Source organism: Ovis aries, chromosome X, assembly GCF_016772045.2.
Source record: "Ovis aries strain OAR_USU_Benz2616 breed Rambouillet chromosome X, ARS-UI_Ramb_v3.0, whole genome shotgun sequence".
In the NCBI taxonomy this organism is placed as follows: Eukaryota; Metazoa; Chordata; class Mammalia; order Artiodactyla; family Bovidae; genus Ovis; species Ovis aries.
In genome coordinates, this window is record NC_056080.1 from 22,810,964 (window position 1) to 22,833,667 (window position 22,704).

A 22,704-nucleotide genomic window follows, 5' to 3' on the forward strand; every position below is an offset into this window, starting at 1 on the left:
ACTGGAATGGGTTGCCATGACCTCCTCAGGGGATCTTCTCAACCCAGGGATCGAACCCAGGTCTCCTGTGTTACAGGCAGATTCTTCACCATCTGAGCTACCATGGAAGCCCATTATGTTGAGATGGGTTCCATCTGTGCCTCCTTTCTGGAGAGTTTTTATCATAAATGAGTATTGAATTTTATCAAAGACTTTCTCTGCATTTATTGAGATGATCATATGGTTTTTATATTTCAGTTTATTAATATTGTATATCACATTGATTGATTCATGAATGTTGAATCCTTGCATCCCTGGGATAAAGCCCATGTGATCATATATATGATCCTTTTAATGTGTTATTGGATTCTGTTTACTAGAATTTTGTTGAGAATTTTTGCATCTATGTTCATCATTGATATTGGCCTGTGGTTTTGGTATCAGGATGATGGTCGCCTTGTAGAACGAGTTTGGGAGTTTTTATTTGTAAGTACTACATTAGATCCTTGGCTTAAGTTACCTTGTTTAAACTTCATTAGAGCCTCATTTTTAGGGAGCTGATCAAGATCTCAAATCCAAGCCTATTGGATGCTGACCCCAGTTGCCCACCTCCCTTGTTTTATACCATTCACAAAGGGACTAAATTTCTTTGGGAGTTGAAGCCCTTGCACAGTTTAGAGTAATCTGTCATATACTTTATGTAATGAACTCCTTGCCACCTGCTACGTATACGGATGATGACTTTTTCTTCTTTTAATATTTTTGTACGTTACAGATAAGTGACCTAGGTGGTGGGGTTCCACTCCGAAAAATAGATCGCCTTTTTAACTACATGTATTCAACTGCTCCGAGACCTAGCCTGGAGCCTACCCGAGCCGCCCCATTGGTAAGCCTGTCAAGCTTTAGTTGGAGGAAGGACCATTAACACGAGAACGGACAGGGCAGGCCGTTTCCCTAGGGTGTTGCATTAGCCTTGTTGAATTTGAATGTTTTCCACCTTGTTTGAAGGAGGGGGGAGTTTTATGCTATTGCTACTTTCTTTATGACTCTTTTGGCCTCAGATTTCTTCTCTAATTTGTGTGTAAAAAACACTCAGAGCTGAGTGCCTACCTTCCCAATAGAGAGAAAAACGTCATGGTTAAGACGGCTGCCAGAGCACCATTTACCACCTGGTGTTCCCCTTGGCGGGGGTGGAAGTTTAATAGCAGGTGAACGGGGAACAGCACCGTGTGTCTGGCTGCAGCAGACCCTGGGCGCTGCATACCTCCATGGCTTGGATCATCCAGGGCCTTAGAACTTCCCCTGCCAAATTTGTTTATATAATTAAATGTTAAATTATGAACACATTACATTTTTTACATGAAATAACATAAGCAGGAAACATATAGGTTGTGTATGCATTTTCAGAGCCTTTTCTGTCTCACTGTGGAAAAAATCTTCAGCTCTATTAAGGCAGTGAGGAAAGCCTCTAGTTACCATGGCAGCATTTAGATCCTGGTAGGGCCACACTTTCTTCCCCCGCTGAGTGTTTCTAATTGACAAACAACAATTGAACCCTTTGTCATTAAACACAGCAACATAGCTATCATTCTGCGAAATAGTTCAGGGTGTACATTTTCATTTTCAAGTCTTACCTGCCTGATAAGCACATAAGATTATGTTTTATTTGTATGAATAAAATCCAACACTTAGCATCATTTATTCAAGACAGAGTTTGTTAACACAGCATATTGAAAGCAGAGAGGAAGTCGTTTATATAGGATTCAAGAAAATATTTGAGAGATCAGTTTTGAAACCCATCACCTTGACTAGTTTTCTGGTACCTATTTAAACAAATGTCAAAAGGAAAACAAAATGCCACAAGCAAATCTAGAGCCTTCACCAGTTGTTTAAAAGGAATATGGCTCATCTCTTCCAGGTCTCAAAATAGCATCTTTTTTTTTTTTTTTCAAAATAGCATCTTGAGGACAGCTGTGATGTCATTTTTTTTTTTAAATGAAACTGAGCAATTGAAGTAAGAGTTTTAAAAAGTATGCATCAAACCTCACATGTTATAGATGAGGAAATGAGGTGACCTGTTTCCACTAGCATATCTCCCAGTTGGCTCTCCTCAGCCTGTAAGCAGGCATGTGGGTATGTACTACTAGGAAATGTAATTTCATCATCAAGCACCTTACTGTGTTACAGCCCTGTGCTGTGACACATGCATTTCTTTTTTGGAAATGTTGTCCCAGCCAACTCCTATTGATCCTTTGACACCCTGGGAAGACTTGCCAGAACTTGACCAAATCTGAGGTAGAGGCCCCTCCTTTGCATTCCGTGGGACCCTGGGGTCACCCGTCTCTTCACATTCATGACTGCATCGGGCTCAGGTGTTCTCCGCTGTTCCCTGGTAGCCCTGGGAGCTGGCTCTGGGCCTTGCTTGACTGGAGGAGGCAGGTTTCCTCAGCCTCCTCCAAAGTCCGCTGATTTCTTTGCTGGGGTGACCTCAGTCACCATTTCGGCTGCCTCGTCTTTGCTCCTAACCGTGTTCTGCCTGTCCTGCAGCCCTTCCATGATGGTGTACTCTATCACACCCAACCCTTGTTTAGGCCCTAACCCCAAGGAGGGAATCTAGGAAAGCTGTTAGAAAGCAGTTGAAAGCTGCAGAGCTTAGTAAAATTACTGCTGTGTGGTAGCCCTCATAGTAGCTTCCATTTCTTTCATTCTGCTGTGTCTTAGACACTGTCCCAAGACTTTACACTCCTTATATCATTTAATTCTTACAACAGCTCTTATGTAAGCTTTTTATTACATTTTTGGGGTAAGAAAACAGTCTTAGGTTGAGCAAACTGCTAGTTGCACAAAAAGTGGATTTCATCTGTCCGAACCTAAAGCCCACCCAACCACTGGTGTGTGTTTGCCCACTGCCTCTTTCACTAACCTGTCAGTGGACTTAATCAAAGGGGCCAAAGCTTGAGGAACAGCCTCTTCCTCTCCAACCCAGAGTTTTTGAAATCAATCTCAATTTTTCTTATTCTTGTCAGTATCGGAAATCTTCCCCCCCCCCCCGGCCCCCCGACAACCTGTTACAGTCAGGGTTCTATGACACAGAGATACAGGAGGGTACTGGCATTGCTTTCTTGTCTCTAAAAATACATGGACAACCACATGTCAAAATACTGTAGTGTTCCACAGCTTTAGGAAGTAGCCCTTAGGAGATCACTTTCTTTTCTTTGTGTTAGCCTTGGTACTGATAGGTTTCAACTCCTGTGCTACTCAATTGAATGTTCACTATAAAGAGCAGAGAAATCAGTTAATAGAACTTTGGAATGATGTGGTTTAGTTGAGTTTCCAGTTCAAATCCCACTTGATTTGGGATTTGTTTTTAAACAATGCTAAACAATTATTTTAAAACATTCAAAAAGCATTAGTCTCCTGGGAGAAGGATTTGCAACCCATTCACTCCAGTATTCTTACCTGGGAAATCCCATGGACAGAGGAGCCTGATGGACTATAGTCCATGGGATTGCAAGAGAGTTACACGTGACTTAATGACTAAATAACAACAACATAGATTTGTCAGTTTCTGTTATGTGAGTACTATAAGAAGCTAAATAATTAAAAGCATTATTTGTGATATTTAAAAAAAGCTTAGTCAAAATAGGAGTGTTTCTATTCTTTTCCAAACACATGAGAAGTATTTTTGGAGGATGAAAATAGATTGTTTGCCATGTATGTGTGTCATAGTATGGGTTGGGTCAATGTATTTGCTTTAAATATGAATCAAGAATTGATTCTAATCTTTCAGATGGTCCTCAGACTCAACGTGTTAGCATTTTGTGCCTTTCTCAGTGTATTAATTTTCTTTTCTCAATAGGCTGGATTTGGTTATGGCTTGCCAATTTCTCGTCTGTATGCTAGATATTTTCAAGGAGATCTAAAACTCTATTCTATGGAAGGCGTGGGTACTGATGCTGTCATTTATTTAAAGGTACTGCATTTTATTTCTGTTACAGGAAAGCATCTTTACTTTTTAAAGTTGTGAGTTCTAATAACTAAAGCAGATTAGCAGTGTATCATCATCTCATATTATATATATGAATAATCATATATATATGATTTAATATATATATGAATTCTTATATTCAACTAGGATTTACTTCACTTTTATGTGAAAACCAAGTTATGACCTACCCTTGATTTTATGCTCAGAGCAAAATAGGAAATATGGAGATATGAAAATTTAAATACTGATTTTTAAAAACCTTAATTCTAAGTTGTGATTTTTTAAAAATTTGCATATCCATTAAAAGGACTCATTTAAAAGACAGATTTTCATAAACTGAAGTCTTTTATTTTAGAGACTTGCTGGCTTAAAGTTGCAAGATTTCAGTGCTTATAATATGTTTACCTTAAAGTCTGATCAGATAACAAAGTTCTCTGTGATACAACTTTTCTCATTCAGTGGTGGTATCAAATTTTTATTTACTTCTGAACTCTAGGATATCACAACAAACTGTGGAAAATTCTGAAAGAGATGGGAATACCAGACCACCTGTTCTGCTTGAGAAATTTCTTGAGAAATCTGTATGCAGGTCAGGAAGTGACAGTTAGAATTGGACATGGAACAACAGACTGGTTCCAAATAGGGAAAGGAGTACCTCAAGGCTGTATATTGTCACCCTGCTTATTTAACTTATATGCAGAGTACATCATGAGAAATGCTGGGCTGGATGAAGCACAAGCTGGAATCAAGATTGCCGGGAGAAATATCAATAACCTCAGATATGCAGATGACACCACCCTTATGGAAGAAAGCGAAGAAGAACTAAAGAGCCTGTTGATGAAAGTGAAAGAGGAGAGTGAAAGAGTTGGCTTAAAGTGCAACATTCAGAAAACGAAGATCATGGCATCTGGTCCCATCACTTCATGGGAAATAGATGGGGAAACAGTGGAAATGGTGTCAAACTTTACTTTTTGGGGCTCCAAAATCACAGCAGATGGTGACTACAGCCATGAAATTAAAAGATGTTTACTCCTTGGAAGGAAAGGTATGACCAACCTAGACAACATATTAAAAAGCAGAGACATTGCTTTGCCAACAAAGGTCCATCTAGTCAAGGCTATTGTTTTTCCATTAGTCATGTATGGATGTGAGAGTTGGACTGTAAAGAAAGCTGAGAGCCAAAGAAGTGATGCTTTTGAACTGTGGTGTTGGAGAAGACTCTTGAGAGTCCCTTGGACTGCAAGGAGACCCAGCCAGTCCATCCTAAAGGAGATCAGTCCTGAATAATCATTGGAAGGACTGATGCTGAAGCTGAAACTCCAATACTTTGGCCACCTGATGTGAAGAACTGACTCATTTGAAAAGACTGATGCTGGGAAAGATTGAAGGCAGAAGGAGAAGGGGCTGACAGAGGATGAGATGGTTGGATGGCATCATGGACTCAATGGACATGAGTTTGAGCAAGCTCCGGGAGTTGGTGATGGACAGGGAGGCCTGGTGTGCTGCAGTCCATGGGGTCGCAAAGAGTTGGACATGACTGAACAACTGAATTGAACTGAAACTCTAGAATATTTGGAGTACTTTTTGATTATGTAATAGGGGCACATTGTATGAAATTTTAAAGCTGTGAAAGGGAAAACTGTCTCCCATTACTGGCCCAGAGCCACTGGGTTCTCTTTTCTGGGGTGACCATGGGTACCCGTTTCATGTGAATCCTCTTAGAAGTTGATTCTGTATTGATAAACATATGGAGAGAGAATTTAATTGTTTTCACACCAGTGATTATTTTAGCACTTTGCTCTGTTCTACTTTCCAGTATATCTTGGAGGTACTTCCGTATCAGTTCACATAGAACTGGCTCATCCTTTTAGCAGCTATGTAGTGTTTTATATGTTATATCATAAAATAACCCTTTATTTGGGGTATTTATCTTAGATGCCAATACATAGAAACAATATGCTATTTGATATCACTTTATGAGCTTATATTTATAAATCTACTGTGAAACTTTATTTCTTCTGGGCCCTCTGGGAGAGCATTTACCCAGTGGACAATAGTGTTTGGTCTAAGACGATTGGATATCTTTATCAGTATTAACTGAACGAAAATGGTTTTTGTTCTCATGTTTACTGGTTTTTCGTGCGTGAATGTTTTTATTCCTTTAAAAAATGCTTTCATTTTATCCTGTCCAGTCTAAGTAAAATGCTAAAATGTAACTTTAGTATACCTCCACATTAAGGTTTCTGATGCTTTGAATAGTAAAATTTGAGTTGGTATTTCACATGAGAAAGATGATACTGTAGACCTTTACTATACATTTTTGTTTCTCTCCTTAGGCTCTTTCAAGTGAATCATTTGAGAGACTTCCGGTTTTTAACAAGTCCGCATGGCGCCATTACAAGAGCACAGCTGAAGCTGACGATTGGAGCAATCCCAGCAGTGAGCCCAGGGACGCTTCCAAATACAAGGCAAAACAGTAATTGACTACTTTTCTTTATATTACAAAATATTTGATTTTTCCTCAGAGTCTACCAGCCAGATGATTGATATTTTCAGCCACATCTTTGTGGTTTTGCCACTGGAAAAGCAGTGATCCCTAAAGAAAGATGGGAGTATTTTTTCACCCCAGACAGGAAGGATAGCAAGAACTGGGTCACCAGAGTATCCATTTCAGTAGAGGACCTGATGTTCTGGGAGTCCTTGCCCTATGGAGGTATTAAAAGCAGTAAGCAGGGTGTGTATCCTGCCACGAATCTTATTTAAAAAGTAATTCAGTTTATCATCATCCATAGAATTGACAGAATGTTTAGAGAAAGTCTGTAGATGGATTGAAACCAGAAAAATTAAAAAGTTAGTTATCAATCAAGGTAAACAGTGGGTTTATCCATATAACCAATTATTATTATTCAGCCCTTAAAAAGAATAAAGTTGTGACATGCTACAGTATAGATAAACCTTGAAGTCATTATGATAAGTGAAATAATCCAGACCCTGAAGGACAGATACTGTATGCTCCAACTTATGTAAGGCCCCTGAAGAAAGTAGAATGGTGGTTGCCATGGTTGGGGAGTAGGAGAAAAGCAAATTTAGTGTTTAATGAGGACAGAGTTTCATTGGAGAAAGATGAAAAAGTTCTGGAGATGGATGGTGGTGCAACACTGTGAATGTACTGAACGCTGCTGAGCTGTACACTTAATAAAACCTTTTTTTCCATCTTAACCAGAGAGTAAGCTTTACATATAGTTTACCACAATTTAAAAAATGAAGGAGATGATCAATCACAGAATAACGAGTTTTACTATTTTGTGGTAATAACAACAATAAATAATCCAGTCTTTGGTTTCCAGTTTTCTTTCTTCTGACAACCTTTAAGCTCCAACTCTACTAGCAACAGTAAGGGTTCTGATTATTTGTTTAATTTAAAGTAATCTTTTAATAATCAAAAAGCAGTATATGTACACTGTTAAAAAATATAAATAAGCAAAAAAAGAGAAGCTATTGTATTCTCATAATCCAGAGATTACCATTCTTAGAGCTTTATCTGTGTCCTTCCAGGTGTTTTGCTATTTGTATATATGTATATGTATTTTCCCCCAAATGAGATCATGCTTTTCATACTGTCGTGCAGCCTAGTTTTATTTCATTTAACTGTCTCCATCTTCCTGTGTCATTATATTTTCATCATGAAAATTCCCGATTTGTCCCAAAGGCAAATCGATTCCAGGACCACATAACACATCTGAGTAGGTCTCTAGATTTTAATGTAGAACAATTTTTTGTTATTGAAAGACCATACCAGTTGTCCTGCAAAAATGTCCCACCTTGATTTGTTTGATTTTTTTTCTTTGAAACCCTGGCTCTCCCATAAACTAGAAGTTCATCTGAAGGCTCAGTGGAGCATTTTTTTTTTTTGCTAGAATATTTCATAAATAAGGATGCAGAATTACACTCTGAGACCCAGGCAGTTCGGTTGATCCAGTGTTAGTAATGTTAAGACTGCCCATAATTCAACTGCCTGGTCCCTCCACAATGTGGTTAATTTTCCCTTCTCAATCAGAAAATGATCTGCGTAGTATTACTTTGGCACCATACAGCCATCACTTAGGGGTTATTAAGACCAGTTGAAAAACTTGGCCTGAATCAGTAATTTTGTTAATGTTTATAAAATGATGAGTTTTTTGCTAGTGTCATTCCTTTGACAGTTAGCTGACATTCTCCTATCAAGTTTTTCCTCATCAGCTAAGGTCATTTAGGTACCTTCTGAAGTACATTTCCTCCTGGCAAGGCAGGATAGGCATTTAAATCTTTCTTTTCAATTGCAAATTTTCCAGGACGATGTTGAGTTAGAAACCACCTTAAATGGTGATGGGTGAGTTTCAGGCTTCCTTTTTTTTAAGTAGTATTATGGATGTTGTTGGAGAAGGCAATGGCACCCCACTCCAGTACTCTTGCCTGGAAAATCCCATGGATGGAGGAGCCTGGTAGGCTGCAGTCCATGGGGTCGCTAAGAGTTGGACACGACTGAGCGACTTCTCTTTCACTTTTCACTTTCATGCATTGGAGAAGGAAATGGCAACCCACTCCAGTATTCTTGCCTAGAGAATCCCAGGGATGGGGGAGCCTGATGGGCTGCCGTCTGTGGGGTCACACAGAGTCGGACACGACTGAAGCAACTTAGCAGCAGTAGCAGCATGGATGTTGTAGATTTTTATTGCTTTGTTGGTATATTTTGGTCAATATTTAACATATATATAAAAAGTGTACAGATATAAAGTTTGTAACATGATGAATTTTAACATCTGTATCTCCAGGACTCGAAAAGGCCACTTTCTAGTCACACTCTTCTCCTTTTTCCCTCCCCGCCATGTAACCATTACTCCAACTCTATCACCTATCACTATATCTGACTCTCTTCTCTTCTAGAATTTAAAATAAATGGAACATACAGTGCATGCTGTTTTTGTGTCTGGCTCTCTTCTCTGTGAGGTTCATCCTGTCACTGCATGTAGTAGCCATCTTTTTGATGCTAAAATTGGCACACCTTTGACCACTGGAAGCTATTGTGAGCCATATCCTTTATGTTCCATTGGTGAAATCCTGTTGGTCTTTGAAAGCTTCCTTGCTTTCTGGCCCAAGAGGATATCCTAAGTTCATCTCATACTAAGACTCCTGTTTACTTTTAATGGGTATTAGAAACCCTAATCTGGGAGCTGGAGGTGTACATGACATACATCTTTTCTAGTCTTGTTTTCTGGACAGACCTATAAAACATGATTTAAGATATATAAGTTCACGTTGATTTTTAATTCTCTTTTAACACTGTAATATGTCTCCCTAATCTATTATAATTGTATATATTTCTTCTTACCCTGAAAACCTTGATTCCTAACAAAGTGCAACAGACAGGTATTTGTAGGCAAATAGAGTTTCTATAGCTTTGTGACTTTGTACCATTGTAGTAGCTTTGATCTTTTCCAATGAAGGATGTAAAAGGTTATTTATATTGCTACTTTTTTTCCTCTGGGAGTATTGTGATGGGCCTCTGTGCAGTGTTGTTGCATTGGTCACTCACCTCAAATGATGAAATTTAGAGGAGTTTGTTTTATGCACATGAGTGTGATTGCACACACAGGTGTGTGTGTGTACATGTACACACCATCCCTGGCCAAGGTTAAGCTAAATCAGCTTGAAACACCTGACTCAATTTCCCTTGATTCCATTTTCAGTTTGTATAAGTCAGGTAGTATATTGGGCATCAGTATGAGTGTTAATTCCAGCGATGGCTCTGGTAGGGGGAATTATTTGGGTAGCACAGAAAACGGTCTTTATGAACATTAAGGTCCATTTGGATTGTAAAAAGATGGTTTTAGTTGAATATTGTTTTAAAGCCTATTTAAATAGTTTAGCAGGTTGTATACTGTCATTATAAGTCTTAATTTCTTTTTTATAAAGGATGATACATTATTATTTAGGGGAAATTTTAAAAATTTATTTATTGATCATGCTGGGTAGCATGTATCATCTTAGTTCCCTGACTAGAGATCAAACCCATGCCCCCTGCCCCATGCCCCCAGACCATCAAGGAAGTCCCTGAGTCTTCATTTCTGATATCTTATTAGGCAAACAAATGTTATCAGAAAGCAGTTTTTAAAATTCTAAAATGGCTATCCTGACACTGAAAATTTTTCACTTAACAGAAATAGGATAATTGGTGGCAACCTTGGGAAAGTATTTAGTAGTTATAGTAAATTCATTAGGTGAACGAGAAATGCTAAGAAAATTTAATTTCGAAGCAGATTTTGAATTACAACTTTATTGAGATAAAATTCACATCCCATAAAAGTCACCCTTTGAAAGCATACAACTCAGTGGTTTTTAGTAAATTCCCAGGGCAGTGTGCTCCTCACCACTGTCTGATTTTAGACCATATTCACCATTCCCCAGAGAAATCCCATGCCCACTGGCAAAACTGCTTTAGTGTATATATGTCATTAAATGCTAATTCTTTTTCTGTAGTAACTATAGAGAATAATTCTGAGATAAGACGCAGGTTTTTGAATTGTCACTGTAACTAAATGCTCTGACTACATCTCAGTTACAATTGAGAAGGTTGTCCTCATAAACTCACTGGGGCTGTCCCCGTCATCTTCTTTGCAGGGACAAGATGAAGACTAACAGAACTTTGTGAAGAACTGGATGCTTCAGTCCGCTCCGTGAAGAAAGGATGGCCTTCTGCAAGTCACCTGGAAAGAGCTCCTTTCCTCCACCAACTCTGAATGTGGCACTATAGATAATCCAGTGCTTGAATGTGTATTTTTCTCCATATAAGCTGGACCTTTTCCACAGAAGTTTCCTGTAGCTACTTCATATCTTCCACTAAAGCAGTAACTTGAGTCATTTTCCATAGTACATTGCTGTGGTTTGGTTGGCGCCTGTCGTAAGGGGACACAGAGCCTTATTAGTGCCCGTGCCCTCATACCTCCGTCTTCTCTATCATAGACTGTCTACAGTCTCCCCAGATTTCTCGCCTCCCTCCCCATTCCAGATACAGCCAATCTCTACTGCTGCTCTTTGTGACCAAATACCATGTTTGTCCCAAACCACCAACTATGGCCTTGGGGAGTCTGGAATTTGAAGACATCAGATGAGCACGTCTTGATATTTCTGTCCCAGAGCCCTTCCTCTCTCTTACGCATCCCTCTTCACACTCTGCTTTGGACTCTGGCCTTCTTCCATCTGACCAGATTCTCATTGTGAGCTGTAGATACTCTCATGTTAGATCTCCCTCTTGGGTGCATTGATTTCATTTTGAAATTCATTTGTATACTTCCATTCTGTTGATTAAAGTGTTCCAAAAGTTGTCTTGGAATTTTTCACTTAGCTGCTTGGTTTCAAAGATCTTAAGTGAAAAACTACCTTCAAGTCATTATCAAGTTTGTAAAGAGTGGGAAGTGAAGTTTTTATGCTCGTGTAACAGTTTACCACTGAATACGGTCCTTTTGTCACATCATATTCCTTTGCAGTTTTCTAAGTCCCTGTGGTGATGCACTCTACTAGGTGTAAAATAGGCCATCAAAGGGCAAAGTTCTTTCTAGTTTATTTGGATCATGTCCCAGGTCGTCATCGTTTATATTTTCATGACGTTCAGCCCGCTTTAGAATTGTCATGTCATGTTTACCCTTAGAAACACAAGCTATCTGAGAGTCTGGATTTAAAACCCACAACTTAAACAGCTCTGCAGGGTGTGTTTCTCTTCACTAATATTTTTCATATATTTATCTTCTACTTTGACTTCTGCCCTCTTTTAACATCCATATAAATGTTTCTCCATCTAGTGTTGAAGTGTTGAGTCCACTGATTTAAAAGCTGTCACTGGTAAAGTATTCCTCCTCCTCTAGACATATGATAGTACTAACCCTCTTTTCGCCGCTGCCATCTCAGTGGGCTTTTCCCCTGGATGGAGCCGTGTTCTGACCCACTGCACTCGCATGGAGGATGACTCTGTTTCTCTTTGTTCCACCAAAGCTAATACTCTTTCATTACATTACCTGAGCTCATGGTGATTGCTTTGTCTTTCGGAAGACCTCATCTCTTTCATCCTTAGAAGACTCTCGTCAGGGAATTCATAATCTAGTCTGGTAAGAAAAAGACCAACGTTACTCCCAAGACACAAGTAATGAGATGGTCTGCATAAAGGCCTGTTTTTTGAAGGTCGAGTCAGTGTCTTGGGAATAGGGCTGTTCCATGTGATTATTTCCATGTGATATAAAGATGTAAAAAAAAATGGCCTCTGAGTTTAAAGACCCCAGCTTTCCTATGTCAGCTTGTCTCTCAGCCTCTTCCTTGGCCTCCCTTTCCAGCCATACAGCTCTTTACTCTTCTATGCTTGATACACTGGAGGGGATCACATTCCTTTCTTTTCAGGTCTTTTTTGAAACTGAAGATGTCTTTCAGTGTTTTAATGACTTCATTGATAGTCCTTTGCTGATGTATTTCTGGCTTAACTGTCTGGCTCCAGGACAGTCTCGCCTCTCCTGTCTTTGTTTTCTTTTTCTTTTTTAAATTGTCTCTTTGTTTTCTGAATTAAGAAATTAACTTTGCTTCCAAAGCAACCATAAGGAGAGTTTCAGGAACATCTTGCATTCACACAGTTCAGCCACCCCAAGTATTCATTTCTCCTTTCTGTTTGCTGTGCTTTGTCTCTAGGTATCTGGTCATCTTTCTACATGTTGTAATATACATAGACATTAACCGTTTTCCAGCTAAATTTGTTTAGTTCTCCCAATTCCCCTGTACTTCTCTGTCATTTCCTTAATTTCAAGCATCTACTTTTTGAAGCAGGGCCTGGCACATAGTAGGTGCTTAATGAATATTAGCTGATTCAGTGAATGGAAGTGGACAGACATTTACCTCGGATGGTGGGCGGCATCTTTCTTAGTTAGTTCTTAAACTATCTTTGTTTTCAAATTAAAAAGAATTCTGGTCAGGAACTATGAAAGTATAGTATTTCCTCTTTATAAAAGTGTTGAGAGATGACTTGAAAACGGAGAGACATGAAAGGATGGACTTAGGGATGGATTCTTGGGAGCCATCTGATCCTTTCTTTGTCTCTGAATGACTGATTTTGACTGCTTAATATAGTGTTCTTTCCATCCAATCGGACTTCCCTGGTGGCTCAGACGGTTAAGCATCTGTCTACAATGCAGGAGACCCGGGTTTGATTCCTGGGTTGGGAAGATCCCCTGGAGAAGGAAATGGCAATCCACTCCTGTACTATTGCCTGGAAAATCCCACGGACAGAGGAGTCTGGTAGGCTACAGTCCATGGGGTTGCAAAGAATCAGACACAACTGAGCGACTTCACTTTCCATCCAATCAGGTAACATGGTTTTATACCCTTGCTTACAGATTCCAAAGAACTTTCACGTACAGCATCCCGTTTGATCCTTTCGCTGCTGTGTGCTGAACCATGCAGGTATTATGCAGTTTTTCATAGAAGTTCCAAAGCAGTTCAGTGGTTCATCACAGTGGCAGGGAAGAACCAAAGCTAGCAGCTGGGTCTTCTTGGCCCTCAGCCTGTGCTCTCAGCACTGCCCCAGGTAATTAGCATGATCCCTTTTGAGAAATTTCTTGAGTATATTAACCCTCAAGGGTAAGACAGAAACCAAAAATTTTCTTTAGTGTCAGAGAATTTCATTTGGGAGAGGTTCTATTTTGTGCATTGTCATTTTGCAGAGTTAGAGATCATCAAATGGATTTAGCAGCTTTTACCTAGAAAGACAGGCGACTTGAAAGTGTCTAACTGTAGGTAATTACTGGAGTTATTTAGGCTTAATTCTGTGTTTGAATGAAGTCAGTACTCACTGCCAGCCCTCTCGTACAAAGACTCTACATCCGAGAGTCGTTGCTTTTATCTTTCAGTGGACGGGATTACAGCTTCCGTTGAGTGTTCTCGCATCATTTCAGATGGCGTCTTTTACGAACAGTAGCTTGGCTGGCTATCAGATTCTTGGATCACGTCTTTTTTTTCCCCTCGGTTCTTTAGAGACGTCACTCTGTTGTCTTCTAGTGTCTGGTGGTTCAGAGAGAGCTGAGTCCAGATAGATTTTTCTTCCTTTTTTGTGGATGATCTGCTCGTTGGCCCTGGTACTTGTGATTTCATGTTTGTCCTTGACATGCAGTAACTTCAGTCAAGTGTATCTTGGAGCCAACAGTTATCTGTTTGCTTTTTCTGGTATGCAGTGAGCATCAGACATTGACACTCGTGCCTTCCCTCACTTCTTACCCTTTGTTGGTTCTCTTTGTTCAGCAGTTTGCCCCTATGTTGGCTCTCCGTTCTCTGTCCTCCACATTTATCTTGCCTTTGATCGTTTTGGTCCTTGTCTTTCTTCCTGCTGTGTGATGTTTTTTCTCCAATCTTAACCTCCCATTTCACTGTCTCCATTTCCTGTGATGTTGATTCTAGGCCTCGATTTGGCCCCCGTGTGGCTTTCACTTTGGCTACAGTTTTATCTTTTTTCTCTGTGTCTTTTGCTTAGCTCTGCCAGCTTTTTCTCTCATTGTGTTGTCCTCTTTGACCCCTTATTTCATTTCTTGGAAAGCTGACCTATGTGGTCTACCATTTTTGTGGTTTCTGAGATCATTCTTTTTTCCAGAGTGTGTGTATCTATCTTTTGCTTCTTTCATTCCTTTTCTTCTGTGTCATTTTACTCTTTTATTGTTGTACAAGTATCATGATGGCTTTTTCTGCTTATTATTTTGGTCTTTGCATGGGACCAATTCTGTCTGCCAAGAAGAGTATGAATAAGTCGTCCTTGAACGCCTCCTTTTTTAAGTGAAACACATTTGCTCACCTGAGCCCTGAAATTGGCAGGCTGGATGCTGATGGGGTGTGGGGGCAGAGACAGTCTTTGTTTTCCATTCTGCTCTCTGGACGCGGGGGAAGGAGGAGGGAAGCAAAGCCTCCCGGAGTGCCTTCGTGGACACTGTTGAATGCTCTGCCCTTGGGCTGACTGGGTCCCACTTGGGGAGAGGGGTCCCCTCGCGTTTCCCTATCTCCACTAGAGGTCGCCCCCACAAGTTCAGAGGGTCTGTGCCTCTGCTCTGCCAGATTACGTGTAGTCAGTGTTTGTGTGTTTAGCTCCCACGTTACTGTTGGTCTCCTCTTCACACAGATGGGCACATGAGATGTTAACCTCCCCTCCTAGGTTTGCTTGGGGAAACGTGCTCTCGGCTTGTCCTGACCACCACCAGGCTTTGTTTCTCCAAGTTCAGAGATAATTAGTCAAGTCCCTTGAAACCCTCTCAGCGACTGCCCAGCAACTGTGGGCTGCTTGACAGATTGAAGAAGGCTTCTCTGATGAGTCCCTAGCTTAGTTGTCAGAGGCTTCCCTGGAGTCCTTGGTATGGCGTGGTGGCTTTTATTAGTTTCCCCATAGACAGCTTCCTTTTCAGCTTTTGGATGTGTGTGTTGAAGGGCAGGAGCACGTATATAAACATGGACTTACTCTGCCATCTTCCCAGCAGTCCAGGTGCTTAAACATTGACTTTGACGATAATGTCCTTCCCAACCATAAGCTATATGTTAGTCGGCAGATGGAAGCCATGCCGCTAGCAGGAAGGCACCATTAATAACTTCATCAATACCGGCTGTTTGTTTATTCTTTGTAAAAAGATAGCTTTTACCTTGAGTTCCTGGTCCATCAGTTAGAGAGATCAGTACCTTCTGGCTTGAAAACAAGAGGGCAGGTGACGTTTTAATGAACTTCAAAAGTGACTAGCCATTGACAGATTTATTAATTCATTAAATATGATAGAATATTTCAAACTAGCAGATAATCAGTTGTTATCAAGAGAAGTTTAAACTGTTCTTGTTTCTTTTTTTTTTTTTTTTTTTTACTAACAGGTTGCTAGTCGAACTGCCTGACTGAGAGAGTTATTCCTATGAGAGCTTTTACTGTGACACAGGTTGTCTTACTTGTCTTTTCAGCAACCCATCTCAAAACGTGGTTCATTAAGAAATAGAAAGGCATTAAGTCCTCATCAGGATGGTTGCTGATATTCACAAGTGTACACTGAGATGGTTCGTAGGCCTGGGACCTACTGTCACACAAATTGATGTTTCGAAAGTGCATTTACAGGGTGATCACAGGTTGAGTGTTTTATTTGGCCTGTTTGTAGAATTGAAGCTGCCTTCCCTCAGTGGACCAGTATCCGACGAGGCACACTTTCCTCCCTTCAGCCAAGCACACGATCCACAAGCAGGGGTGACAGTCTTGCTCAGTGTGCCTGACTCTGCCCTGGGCACCGCCTTCCCCTCAGTTCAGGGTCTCTGCTCTGGTTCCCTCTTGGTGTGAAGCGCAGCATGGATCATGTGTCCACATGTGAGGGATGAAGGAAGTGAAGAGGGTGGAAAGCGGATTCATGGAAAGGAAAGCCGTATTCATTCCTCCCTTTAAATAGCTAGTGTCTCCCATGCACTTGAAGTGTCCAGTGCTGGGCACACACCGTGATGACAGCAGGCTGAGCCCAGCCTCTCGAACCCACATTCAGGTGGGCGAGACCCTCACCAGGGAGAGTTTCTAGTACAGTTGAGAGAAAAAGGTGGGAAGGGGCCGGCAAGGGCCAGGTGAGGGGGGAGGACACAAAACCCTGCAAGCGTTTCCATCCTCACGGATGGTATGGTTGTGTTTGTTCAACGAGGCCGCATTGGTGAGCGCTGACTCCCTGTCTCCTCTGCGTGTTCCTCTGCATCTGGAGAGGCTGTGTTCCCAGCCTGGCTCTGCTGCCTTGTGCCCAGGCTGAGCCCCTTGGCTTTTCCTTGTCTCGCTGGCCAGGGGGGAATGGTGGGCGCATGAGCCAGGTTCAGTTGTCACATTGCACTGATGGTGTGGGCCGGTGTCTCCTCACAATGGAAACGCAGGCCAAGCCACACCCCAGGATGGTTTTTGCAGAACTTCAGAACTCATGACCGAAACCAGATCCTCCCACTTCCAGCCTCTGGAGGGTGATGCCGCTTGTCAGGAGGAAAGACTGTCTGGAACACTGGCAAACTGATCTGAGAGGCGGGGGAGAGGGTTAACCGAGGAGGCTTCCCTCTCAAGTCTGCAAGTTGGCCTCTGTGGTGTTCAACCCGTGCCCCTTCCCACCCCCTAAATGAAGAAAATAAAAGGACAGCAATATCGAGGTCCTGGAATCCTTGAGAAACCTTTGTTTATGCCTTTTCATCTATCTCTAAAACCTGGACTTGAATTGCCCAGGATGCTGGTGATGGGTCAGTGGAGCTGGGATGCAAGTAGCTACTTGGGGCGGGGGGGGGGCTCTTGGTAGAGATCCTGCACCCTCAGAGCTGAGGAGGACACTCAGGAGGTCTTCTGACACCTGTCCGACTGGTTTCTAGGGAGGGTAGCTAGGCGTGTATTTGCATATAAATGAAAGCACCTTAGGGCATCACTACTGAAAACCTTTGAAAGTGGGATACAGTTAAGTGCCTGTATTAAAAGAAAGCCCAGCTCTTATCTCGCATTAAGACTCTGCAGCATTTAATAAACGCATATTAGTGTTTGACGACTCCTAGTCTCTGTATTCTTTTCCCTCCAGCGCTGCTGTCTCCACAGGGGTGGCTCGCTTCCCAATTTGAAGTGGTGACTTAAGTCTTTGGTGGAGTCTGCACAGCTCTTGAAAAGGATAAGCAGTAGAGTTTGATGTCTGGAGTCCCGTGGTCTAGTTATTTTTGGTGGAATTTTTAAAAAAATGTTAGAACTGAGTCGCAGGTTTGTGGTAATAGTGGATCCAGGAAGCTTGCAGTGAAAAAGAGGATGAACTTAACCTGAAAAATATTTCTCTATTCTATAAATCTCTCAGTGACATTTGGATTAATCAAGCATAATTAAATGTAGTTAGATTTTTGTCAGATTGTGGTTTAAAATAATATTCATCTATGAAGAGAGTAATGTATTCTGTAGAAATTTTATTAGGCACTTTAGTTAAGCAAATACTAAGAACAAAATCAGCCTCAGGAAGGTTAATTACCAAAAAAAAAAGTATAGTAGATTATGTAAATCATTCTAATTTTGAATACCATGGCTGAAGCTTTAATTTACATAGAGAAGTATTTTGGATTTGTTTTTCACATCACATTTTTCAAAAGTACAAAATTGCGATTGCATTCTTTAAAAGTTCTCATCATTTGAGGATTCCATTAAGTCTGCTTAACTTTTTCATGTTATAGTTTCCAAAAGTGAAGAATTATAGTTGCATTCTTTAATATGCCAACTAATTTTAACAATTGCTTTAAAGGGAGAGAGAGAGCAAATTGATTTTAGAAGTTGTTTGTTTGTTTTTTTTTTTGTATTCAGTTACATTTTCACTACCCTTGCATGTCTCAGGGAATAGCCTTTGATAAGATTCCTCATGGATATCTCTGGAAGTCTATTCTGGTGTGCTCAGATTTGATCATTCTTGTCTAAACTTCTAGAGCTAAAGTTTGAAACGTGTTGTCATCTCAGGAACACAAGGTTACCCAAGAAACTTGAACTCCATCTTTATCAGTTCTCAGATTCTATGTGCTTTTTCATAATAAAAGGACACCTTAAAGTCCTTTGTGTAGTAGGTATAAAGACCTCCTTATCGCTCTTCTCTGAGATTTTCATAGAAGAACCCTGCATTTTGATTTTGTTTGATCATTTTGCTTCTTGACTTTTCAGTGAAGATTCTATTTCCCACTGGAATTGAATCCTTGCGGAATAACAAAATTTCACTTAAAAGTACATTCTGTTAGATAATTCTAACTTTTGACAACCACTAAGTGGCCTGCTAATTTTTGCAAATGGGCCAAAACAGCACAAATGTCAAAGATATAAGCTCTGTGTTCGCCCTGTAGTTAGCCAAGTAAAGAAATGTCTAATCCTAGCACTTAGAGCGGCTTAATAGCTCTTCAGTTTATCTCTGCATTCCAGATTGGTTGAAAATGGCACATTCAGAATGGAATCCTTATTAATAACAGAACTAGTTAATGTTTTAAAATAGTCTTACCTTGAGATTCTTTTTGAGAAAAAAGTGACTCTTAACATTCAGTTCTGTTTTGGCTTTTCATACATGCCATGATCGGAAGTCACAGACATTTGCCATTTAGCCATGCTTGATGTACAAGAACAGTGATAAGAGTTGACAAAAACAGGCAGAATGGGTATAAGATGCTACACTGCTGCTGAGAATGCATCATGGCACCGCTTTCTTCTAAATTCCATTTTCTTTTGCCATTTGAACTTTTATATCCATGAGAAACCTCAGTCAGTATTTCTAAAGACATTATATTTACATTAAGAATTGGCCTGTGCCTTTACCAAAAACTTCCTTTACCTAGAACTTCCCTGGTGGCTCAGACGGTAAAGCGTCTGCCTATAATGCGGGAGACCCGGGTCAATCCCTGGGTCAGGAAGATGATCTGGAGAAGGCAATGGCACCCCACTCCAGTATTCTTGCCTGGAAAATCCCATGGACAGAGGAGCCTGGTAGGCTACAGTCCATGGGGTCCCAAAGAGTTGGACACAACTGAGTGACTTCACTTTCACTTTTACCTAAAACACTGCTGAGGTCATTGTCTGCCATATTTAATTAGGACAAATGTTTTAGAGTTATTACAACTGAAGCCTGTAGGGATCTGAAAACGCGGGACCACCTGCCGCTGCCAAGGAACCAGGCTGGGTGGCAGGCTTCGCAGCCTGGTGTGTGCCGATGGCTGTTACAACTAGTATAAAACCTAAAATAGATGCTAGCCGTGATCCCGTATCTGCTCCTGTTTTCTCTACCTGCCTTTGTAACTCTTGGGGAGAATGTACATCAAGTCCTTTGATGTCTTGCTCTTTTAAATTCCTGTTCATGCTGGTGTGTGAATTTGACCAATAAGTTGTGCATGTGCTTAAGATTCTTTTTTAAACTAGACCAAACTATCTTGGCTCTGAGTAAACAGCCAAGGCAAGGTTTACCTAGAAGGTCTAAAGTTTAAGCACTTTAAAAATGCAAGTTGGCTCTATTCAGGGTCGGAGGAATCCAGCGTGCTTGCCTCTTTGTTTCTGTTGTTCACTGTTGTTATTCTGTCCTCAACGCGCTGCACTGGAATCAGATGCTCCACTCTGCTGAAATACCTAGGCTGTGTTCAAGTCACTACTGGACAGCATGACACACGTTTTAGGAGAGTGAACCCTACCCCATTAGCATCCTGGCTGACCCCAATCTCTGCAGGGTTCCTTGGTGTTAAAGTCATTTGAAGTTGTGATTGCTGCTTCGGGTTTATATACTCATCATGCCATCTGTTGCTCTTAAGTTCACATCCTTACAAAAGTACATGAGTGCTTGTAATGTCAATATTTCCCAGATTTAGAATACAAGTTGTGAATACTCATGAAGTGCTTGAACCGAAAAAGAAAAGTCAATGTGAAGTAGAATATACTATTGTGGACAAAATTTAATGTTGCATTGAAATGTAAAGTCACTTGGCTGATTTTTTATTTTAAATCATCACTGCTTAACTCATGAACAATGCCTAAACTGAGAACGTGAGCTGATTTAACAAGAGAAGAGTAATGTATATATAAAATGAAAGTTCATTACCATGTTTGTGTCCCTAAGTCCAAATCTGACCTGCTTGGCTTTGAGCAGTGGTCAGTTTAGTTGCAGTGAAATGTACGTGTGTTTCCAGGGTTCACGAGCTGCCTCATGTTTATAGAGGGAAGCCCGGCCCCTTGTGTTCTGTGCTATTCTGTGGCCTGGCTGGTACACACTGTCACGAGTGAAGAATGACTTTGGTTTGATGGTTTGTTTTTGTGACGGTTGGAAAAACATGACTGGGGAAGTGTGTGGCTCAGATAATGTCCCCCATCAGTCGGGGAGCCATCTGTGGTGTGTGTAATAGCCAGACGAGTCCTGGAGCACGTGGGCAGTCCTGTACACAGTCATTGAACAATAAAGTGGTGGTTGTGTTTCCCTGAGTGTCAGTGTGGTCCTTTCCTGAGCTCTTGTCTGAAGTCTCATCACTCCCCCTGGTAAGCGCCACTTTCTGCTCTTTCAGTGTCAGAAACTCAATACGTGAACAGCACCAAGCAGCTTGGCAAGTTGCTGGGAATGGACAAGAGGACTTTTTAAAATTCTTACCATCACTCAAAGGAAAAACAGGTCCTTCGGATTCTCTGTGGCGGGGATCACGGAACTGACCTTTGTGGTGGTGGATGGTGGGGGCGGTTGCGGGGGGCATCCTGTTGGTAAAGAAACTGCTTAACAGTTTTAACAGTAAATTTTATGTTGTTATGAAAGATACCGTATGTTATAGTGGTATTTTTCATACTATCCAAGGATTGAAAGAAAGGGACCAATATAATATACTGGCCAAGCTGTAAAGTATAGTTCGGGCCGAGGCAGAAAAGGAGAGACGACCTCAACGGAGGTAGGTTACCTTTATTCAGGCAAGGAGGGGTGACAGTCTGTCTAATGTCCAGGCTGAGCACGCAAGGGATCAGGGAGGCTTCATATTTAAAGGGAGGATTGTGGAGCGATAAGGGGAAATGTTAGTCAGGTGGGATGTTTTGGGTAATCTTTAGTTGAGATGGCATTTGTAGTTGAACAGGGGGTGGGAGGTTTTGGGCAGGGGGTGATAAGCCCCAGGCAGATGTAGGGGATGGGAGGTTTCTGAGCAGAGGGTGGTAAGTCCCAGGTAGATGCAACCTGCCCGGAGCATCAGGGTGGGACTTTTGTTTTCCCTGAAGTTAGATGATTCAGCAAAAGGCATTTGAGACCGTTGTTTTCTTTTCTAGGCCCAAGGACTCCTTCACAAGCCAGGACACTTTTTTGACTGTGAGAAAGCACATTTACTAACCATGCTATACAAGCCATGGCAACAGGTATAAACCAGGACTGTCTGGGGAGATTGGGCTTGACTGGCCATGGACCACCTATGCTAGAATCACCTGAGATGCTGATTAAATGCAGATTCCTGGGCTCTGGGTCAGCGCTACTGATCCAGATTCTCTGGGGTGGAGGCCTTGCAATCTTGGTTTTAACAGATGCTGCAGGGGAATTCTTTTTAAAAGGTAAGTTGGAAACATTTGCCATACAGAACATGCAGAAGATAGAAAACTTGGAATTTTCAATGAAAGAGCTGTGGGTTCCATGGTGTCTTCTGAGCAGCTGGCGCAGCATTGACACCAGAGAACCCAGAGCCTCCAAGGGCATTTGGCTGAAATTGGGTCCTTACTAAAAAACCAAGAGACAGAGTCTCCGTGTGCTTTACGGATGTGTCACTATTTTACTACGCATTCACTGGTGAACGGGTGTCTTTTTAAAATTTGAGAGCCATATAACTGCTGTCCTGTGCATTCATCACTAAAAACCAAAACTTCTGGAAAGTTTAAGGTGAGAAACTTGGGTTTGAATGATTCTTGGGGAGCGTTAATGTCAGGAAATCAGTGTGTTTGCCTTGGTTCCACTACCAGCCAGCTGTTAACTGAGCTTTAGTTTCTTCATCTGTTAGGGAGTTGGACTGCCTGGTTCTAAGGTTCTTGCTGGGTCTAATGTTATAGGGCTCTCTTTAAAACCTAAAATGGGAAGCACTTCCTGATCACCTGCTTTCATGTTGTGCTGTGTCTTGCCCAAACCATTGACTCAGAAATGACAGTAGTTCAGTCAGAATTTTTAAATTGTCCATCTGTATTTTACCAAAGTCAGTCACTGTGCTAAGATATCATT

At 41.2% G+C, this 22,704-nt stretch overlaps 1 protein-coding gene across 2 annotated transcripts in view; it reads left to right on the forward strand.

Moving 5' to 3' along the window:
* Positions 1–20,949, forward strand: part of PDK3 (pyruvate dehydrogenase kinase 3) — an 88,088-nt gene extending 67,139 nt beyond the window's left edge. Inside the window, exons 9-12 of one of the 2 annotated variants that reach the window (XM_027962977.3) lie at positions 755–865; positions 3,839–3,952; positions 6,304–6,443; positions 10,625–20,949. In XM_027962977.3, coding sequence (XP_027818778.1) covers positions 755–865; positions 3,839–3,952; positions 6,304–6,443; positions 10,625–10,655 — 396 coding nt within the window. In that variant the 3' untranslated portion in view covers positions 10,656–20,949. The remainder of the gene's footprint in view (positions 1–754; positions 866–3,838; positions 3,953–6,303; positions 6,444–10,624) is intronic. The other variant, XM_027962978.3, reaches the window with a different exon arrangement.
* Positions 20,950–22,704: the final 1,755 nt, after the last annotated feature.